Source organism: Hyaena hyaena, unplaced genomic scaffold (assembly GCF_003009895.1).
Source record: "Hyaena hyaena isolate Hyena2069 unplaced genomic scaffold, ASM300989v1 scaffold_73, whole genome shotgun sequence".
NCBI lineage: Eukaryota > Metazoa > Chordata > Mammalia > Carnivora > Hyaenidae > Hyaena > Hyaena hyaena.
In genome coordinates, this window is record NW_024080705.1 from 1,767,100 (window position 1) to 1,774,734 (window position 7,635).

Genomic DNA, 7,635 nt, shown 5'->3' on the forward strand with positions numbered 1-7,635 from the left:
GTAAGGAGCATTAAGGAATCTACTCCTGAAATCATGGTTGCACTATAGGCTAACTAATGTGGATGTAAATTTAAAAACCAATTAACTAATTTAAAATACATAAGAACTGTATGTAAGGTAATCAGGTATAGAAAGAATGAGACAGGGTAGAAGGGCAAGTATTCCCAGAAGGCACAGAGACATTCAGGAAAACGGAGTTCAGAATGAGGTGAGGCAGTAATAATGCAGCTTTGCACTCAACTGCTCTTTCAGTCTAGGGGTCACACCAGGCACTCTACAGACACTTTCCAATTCAATCCTCATAACACCCCTGCAGGATGAATTCAGTAAATTATTAATTTTTAAATGTTTTATTTATTTTTGAGAGAGAGCACAAGCGAGTGCACGTAGGGCAGGGGCAGAGAGACACATGGAATCAGAAGCAGGCCAGACCCCGAGCTGTCAGCACACAGCCCAGTGCAGGGCTTGAACTCAAGGACCACGAGATATGACCTGAGCTGAAGTTGGACATCCAACCGACTGAGCCAACCAGACATCCCAGTAAACTTATTTTTTCATACAAGCAAATGAAAAGAAAAATCAAGCACCCTGAACTTAAAATCACACTGTAAGCAAGGTCCAGATTCACAGGGTCTAGATTCACACATACACTTTTCTAATGCTAAAGCCTAGTTTATTCAGCCAAAGCTGGAAAGAAATAACCACAAGCCTTACGTACCAATACTAACATTTTTAATGCCTTAAATGCCTTCCTGAATTATATTAAGTATTCTACCTAATAAAGCTTCCAGGTCTTGAACTGGTAAGTAATGGAATCCTACAATAAGGTCTGCAACATTTGGCCCCTGAGCCCAAAGAAGGCCCACCTACTGCAAGAAAGCAGCAAAGGTCCCAAAAGAGGCCAGATCTATCCTCTTTGATGGGTAAAAAGAGTAACTCTGAATCATGACCTTCTAGTTCCAAGAGACCCCTGGACTCCATCATCTTGGGTTCAGTAAGATACCTTTGTAGCCTTCATATAAACAGAGACAAATAAAACAAAACTCCGAAGAACTACACCCAGGATTTTACGCATCATTATGCAAGACCACGTTCTTGACCATCTTTAAACAAGAGGGGCGCCTAGGTGGCTCAGTCAGTTAAGCGTCTGGCTTCAGCTCAGGTCATGATCTCACGGTTGTTGAGAGCCCCACAGGGGGCTCTGTGCTGACGGCTCAGAGCCTGGAGCCTCCTTCTGTGTCACCCTCTCTCCTTCTCTCTCTCTCTCTCTCTCTCTCTCCCCCTCTCCTTCTCCCTCTCTCTCTCTCTGCCCGTCCCCTGCTTGCATTCTGTGTCTGTCTCAAAAATAAACATTAAAAAAAATTTTTTTGAACAATAATAACAAACGAAAACTAAGATAAATAACTAAACCAGGTAAATCCAGATGTCAAGGTCAGAAATCCAACCAAGGCATCCAACAATGCTTGGCATTTTCCTTCCCTCACTTTTGGATTTACTTACTTTGACCTCCATAGGGAGTTCCACCATAGAAACAAGCCACTGCCAGCTTTCTTGTGATGTCACTGAAGTCTCTGCTCACTTGATTTGCCAACTCCCTCGTGGGTGCAAGAACCAGTACCTGAAAAGGAAAAACTAATCACTGAATTCAAAGTATTATGCATTATTTTTTTTCATTAACAAATATGGAATTCATCAGAAGGTTCAACTCATCCTATCAAGTATTTTCAAAATATCTATTATGTACTTTGCAACATAGTTTCACATGGGGAAGGATCAAAATGTAGTACGGCCCTGAGAAATCTACTCAGAAGAAAAGTTTGTGATCCTACCAATCAGAAGAGATATAGATGCCCAAACACGCGGTGCTCCAGGAGGGCTGCCTGGAGGAGGCTGGAGGAACTGGGGAGTTTCATAGAGCTGCCAATACTTAAAAAAGGCATTCCAGGAAAGCAACAACTTGAGCATGGAGTAACACCACTGAGGTGTTAGTTAGTTAGTGTCTGTCAGTTAGGCGTCTGACTTCGGCTCAAGTCATGATCTTGCAGTTCGTGAGTTCAAGCCCCACATCGGGCTGTGTACTAACAGCTCAGAGCCCGGAGCCTGCTTCAGATTCTGTGTCTCCCCCTCTCTCTGCCCCTCCCCTGCTCATGCTCTGTCTCTTTCTGTCAATAATAACAAATAAATGTTAAAAAGTTTTAAAAAAAAGAAGAAAAGGAAAAGGAAAAAAACACTTTAAGGAGAACCCAGTAAACAAACTATACAATATATAAACAATGTCTAAGAAAGGTTTCTCCTGTGCAGATTTGGAGCCCCTGAGGTCTGTGTTAAAGATAGTTACCTGAGGCGCACGGCCTCTTTTCCGGTCTTGTAGTTCTCCCTGAAGTTTCTCAATCAAAGGGATGGCAAAGGAGAAGGTCTTCCCAGTTCCTGTTCGCGCCTGTGCAATTAAGTCCTTTCCACTATAAACATGGTGAAATGTCTTTGCTTGTATCGGAAACAGGAAGTTCACCCCACGGCCTGTGAACAAATTTACCACGTTACCTGACACTGCAGTTCTTAAAATCCCAGCCATGTTTCCAGTCCTAGAGAATTAAGGAATTCTACATTCTGGTCAATATCTACAAGGTCAGGTACCAATGCATTCTGGTAGTGAAGAATCTGCTTGACTGAAAAATATCAACAAACTTTAAAACACCAAATTAGGGGCACCTGGGTGGCTCAGTTGGCTGAACATCCAACTTGATTTTGACTCAGGTCATGATTCCAAGGTCCTGGGATTGAGCCCCACATTGGGCTCCCCACTTAGCATGGAGCCTGCTTGAGATTCTCTCCCTCTCTCTCTCTCCTTTTGCCCCTCTCCCCCCCTCTCGTGCTCTCTAAAAAATAAATAGAACACCAAATTATAGTAAACCTTTTTTTAAGAGTTTAGTTACTTGTCATGTAATCTCACCCATAGGTCATTAGAAGCCCCAAATCTGGATTCGCAGTCCAGACTATGCCACATCTGATTCAGAAAACACCTACTCACGCATCTGTGGCTACCTAGTTTGTTCAGAGGCACACCGCTAGGCTGAGTTCTGAGACAAGTTGGTATTATGAAGAAATGCCTCACAAAGTGGGAGAGAATAACAAAGAAAATAACATGGCATGAACCATTCATTGTACCAGTAAATCAGTCCTCACACTTCTAATACACATATTGGTTTGAATAAAATTTAATCACCTATTTAAGAGACAGCAAAGCCATCACTAGCATAGTCCTATACCATATATATAGATCTACGTCATTATGTGGTTCCATGTATCGTCCTTCATCTCAACAAAAATAGATGGAGTACTTCTAAATAATATTTTGTAACATTATACAATAGTTCCAAAAATATTACCTTTGAGAAGTTTAATGGTCCCTTCAGATATGGGAAAATTAGAGAAAGCTCCTTCTTTTTGTTCCACAGGTATTTCCTATCAAGCAAAGGGCCACAGAAAGAAATCAGTAACTTTAACCCCACAGGTAATCACAGAGAAGCCTTCTGAGAAAGAAACAAAAGAACCTATTTGAAAACATCTCTTCCAAATCAACCAAAAAGACACAGAAACTTTGGTAGGTAAACCAAGATCCAAAAAGGAAATCATAATCCTATTCAAGGTGGTCACCGTGGCATTATTTGACAGTAAAAAATTTAAATGCCCAATACAGAAATTAAGTGAGTTTCTGAACATTTATATAATGGATTATGGAACCAATAAAAATGTTTATTATTTAGGGGCACCTGGGTGGCTCAGTTGGTTAAACACTGACTTTGGCTCAGGTCATGATCTCATGGTTCGTAGGTTCAAGTCTCCATTGGGCTTTGTGTTGACAGCTCAGAGCCTGGAGCCTTGGATTCTGTCTCTCTCTCTCTCTCCCCCTCCCCCACTCATGCTGGTTTTTTTTCTTTCTCCAAAAAATAAATAAATAAGTAAACATTTAAAAAAAGAATATAATCTTTATATAAAGGTAGAAAAGGCAGGAGACAAGACTGCATATAGTGCAATCCTAATCTGATAAAAAAAAAAATGATAGTTATATATACAAAAAGTACTGTAAAGGAACATCAAACATTCAACAGGCTACCTCTGTACCTAATGAGTACTTAATATTTACTGAATTAATGAATGCTGAAATTCTAGGGACCTTTTTAGTAAATTTCTGTATTTTCTTTTTTTGTGTTTGTTTATTTATTATTTTGAGAGAGAGAGAGAGAGAGAGACAGAGAGAGAGTGAGTAGGAAAGGGGCAGAAAAAGAGAGGGAGACACAAAATGAGAAGCAAGCTCCAGGCTCTGAACCGGCAGCACAGAAGCTGACCTGGAACTCAAACCCAAAAACCAGGAGATCACAACCTGAGCCGAACTCAGATGCTTAACCACATGAGCCACCCAGGTGCCCCAAATTTCTATATTTTCTTAACTCTCTAAATCACATATCTATAATCAGAAAAAATTTTATTTACTTATTTATTGTGAGGGGCACCTGGATATGAATCAAGGAGAAAAAATTTCAAGGTTGATTATGACCTACACAAACAGATAATTATTAGAATTAGGATTTCTTTGATAACTGAGTTTCTGAAAGGTAACAGAACCTAGCTTCCAAGTGGACATTCAATCATCAGGTTCAACTTTAAGTTAGTTAACAGCCAAACAAAAACTTCTGCAAAATGAAACAAAAGCCTTTTCAGTGGCTCTATTAATCATGATTTTTTGGTGAAACCCCTGAGGGAAGCTAGGGCCTATTTGCATAATTATAATCCCTCCTTTTAATTTCTGACTTGCAAATAAGCAGACCAAGTGTGGAGAGAGGACATTCCCTAAACTTAAATAGACCAGCTTCTTTGCAAAGGAAACATTCTGACCCTAAGCTCTTAAGACGAGGTCTTAACCCTGAATGCAGGCAGCATGCAGCTCAAGGGACACCAACCCCAATGAAGTGTCAACACATCAAATTTTCTCCTGCTTTTAAATAATCTGGGTAGCAATTACCTACTGAAGCCACAATGAAAGATATGGTCCACAAAAAAAAACGCAACTTTACCTGCTCTAATTCACTGTTACTTTCTTCACTGGAGTTAGAGGCAGGTCCAGAATGAGGTAACCCATTCTTTAATTTGGAGCTTTTCTCTCCAATGTCTCCATTCATTTCCTTTTCTTTTTTCATCTTCTTTGGTTTAGGAGCACCTATTTCTTCTTCAGAAGGCTCCTCACTTTTTATCACTTTGTTGGTTTTAGGAGAAACGACTTTCTTTTCAAAGGATTCCTTTGGTTTCTTCACACTTTTGGTTTTAGGAGAAATAATGTCATCCTGAGATGGCTCGTCTTTCTTTTTTGCCTTTTTGGATTTAGGAGAATTCATGTCAACCTCAGAAGACTCAGCTTTCTTTTTAATTTTTTTAGCTTTGAGGGAAATAGTTTCTTCCTTTACTTCTGTTGCCTCTTCAGTCTTACTAGAATTTGGCTTTGGCTTCTCTTTTCTACCTTTCTAAAATAAATTAATAAAGAAGATACAAACTACTGAGCAAAGCATGTATACATCTGCATGATACATTAATTCTGGATTATTCCAAGATCATGTAATTATGAAGAACACAATTTGGGGGCATTTTTCAACATTTGTACCTTCTCCTGTAGTAAGGCAAAACACAATGCTTTTTTAGTACCATTTCTTAGTTATATGGAAATAAGCAGTATACATCAATTATTTCATTATCTCAGAAGAGAATGCCTCTTGGTAACTATTCAATTCACGTTGGTTGAACAAGTTGTAAAATCAAATTTTCATAAGGGATTCGGGGTGACTCATAGGATGCTCCAAGAGCTGTAGAGGTTTAACTACAGAAAGTGGTCAAGTACTGTTTAATTTAATTCTAGAAGAACTATAAGGCCATAAATGTCCACAGATGGGATGATATGAAGCAGATTTCTTTCTCTGCTAGAATTCCTGTACCGGTAAAACAGGGATTCATAATATCTGTCTCGGCTATCTGACAAGTGCAAATGAATTTACAGAGGCACTTTATGAACCAAAAAGCTATAGAATCCCACAATCTATCATCCCACATGATTAAGAAAAAAAAAAAAAAAGAAAAAAATGATCTAACTTAAAGAGGAAAAAAACCCACAAGTTACTAGGAAATGGCATGGGTGAAACCTCAAAGCCAAATCAGACTATGGCTCCTACCTGAAACGTGTGACCTTTCCCAACTTTTCCTATTACTGAAAATTAATTACTTAATATAGCCAAAATCAAGTAGACAGGTGCTTAGCCTCTGTAAAAACCTCTCCGAAAGGCCCAATCCCAGAAATATGAAGGCTATAACATTTAGCTGAAATCAGTCTCTCTCAAACGTCAGGCCCCGCCTCTGCTCTCAAATCATGGATGAGTGTGATCTTTCCCACATGATCATCTTTCAGACATTTGAAAAGTAATCTGGTCTCCCCACAAGACTTCAGTTCTTTCATTCCTTCGTTCCACTGAGAGGATTTCCTAACCCAATGGCCTCTCTTGGAATGTTAACGGTGTTTGACCCTGTCCCTCTTCACTTGACCATCCCACAACTGAATACCTTCACTGATGCTGAGCAGGTAAACCAGGACCACTTCCTCCTCACCTGTGGGGACAAGCCTGTGCTCCCTCAGCTTCCTACAACGCCAAAATATTGCTGTTGCAAAAGCTCCCCATCAAAAAGACCCATAAACATCCAAGGGAAAAAAATTCTAAGTCATGTACAATGCAAATTCAGGGCCAATCTTTGTTCTCACTGACTGACCTTATCTAAGAACAGAGACTCAGTCACAAGTGAAATCACTAAAGAAGTAACAGTAAGGAGGCGGACAGGTATCAAGGTAACCTAAGGCCACTACATACTGCTGGCCTCTATAAAAAAAAAAACAACGGTGTACCGTTAGCACAACACACTGTTACATTTCCAAGGGAAATCTGGTCAACAGACATTAAGCCGAACTGAACTACTTCATCTTCGAAAAGCTGCTTACCGAAGAACAAACTGTATTTCGCGTACTACTATAGTAAAATGTCACGGCTGACGCCGCCCACGTGTGCAGGTGGGTTTGAGGTGTGGCTAGTCTAAGCTAAAGCTTCAGGCTCTACCTGGACTGACAATTCCCTCCGCGCACGCTCAAACCCCGGGTTAGGTCTGAGCCTGAGCCAGCAACGTGGGGCCCAACCGTGAACACCTAACTGCGCACTAGGTGCGGGGCACCCAGACTGCAGAACCACGTGGGAGCGGTGCTCACCCCAGCTCGGTCCACCTGGGCCGCTCGCGGACACCGCTCGCTCCCCGGCGCCCCCCGGCCGAGCCCCACGCCAGGCTCCGGGCGCGCCGGGTCCGCATGTGAGCCACAGGCTCCTTAGCCGGGCATCCCCCCATCCTGTACCCGGCTCCTCTCAGGGCCCTAGGTCCCTCAGCCCTCGGTGGCACCTTCGCATTCTGCTTTCGCGGTGTCTCCACTTTTTCCATGGCCGTGTCTGAATCCAAATCCACGTCACTAAGGAGTTTCCCCGGCATCTTTCAGGACAAGCAACTCAGGCCGACCGGTCAGTTCCACCGCGTGGAGAGGAAGAGAGTGTTCCTCCCACT

At 41.6% G+C, this 7,635-nt stretch overlaps 1 protein-coding gene across 1 annotated transcript in view; it reads right to left on the reverse strand.

The window, feature by feature from the left end:
* DDX21 (DExD-box helicase 21) overlaps nucleotides 1–7,626 on the reverse strand; it is a 31,374-nt gene extending 23,748 nt beyond the window's left edge. The window contains exons 1-5 of the mRNA XM_039233302.1: nucleotides 7,477–7,626; nucleotides 5,073–5,516; nucleotides 3,387–3,462; nucleotides 2,339–2,517; nucleotides 1,501–1,618 (exon numbers count right to left, since the gene is read on the reverse strand). Coding sequence (XP_039089233.1) covers nucleotides 1,501–1,618; nucleotides 2,339–2,517; nucleotides 3,387–3,462; nucleotides 5,073–5,516; nucleotides 7,477–7,563 — 904 coding nt within the window. The 5' untranslated portion in view covers nucleotides 7,564–7,626. The remainder of the gene's footprint in view (nucleotides 1–1,500; nucleotides 1,619–2,338; nucleotides 2,518–3,386; nucleotides 3,463–5,072; nucleotides 5,517–7,476) is intronic.
* Between the last annotated feature and the right edge of the window lie 9 nt (nucleotides 7,627–7,635).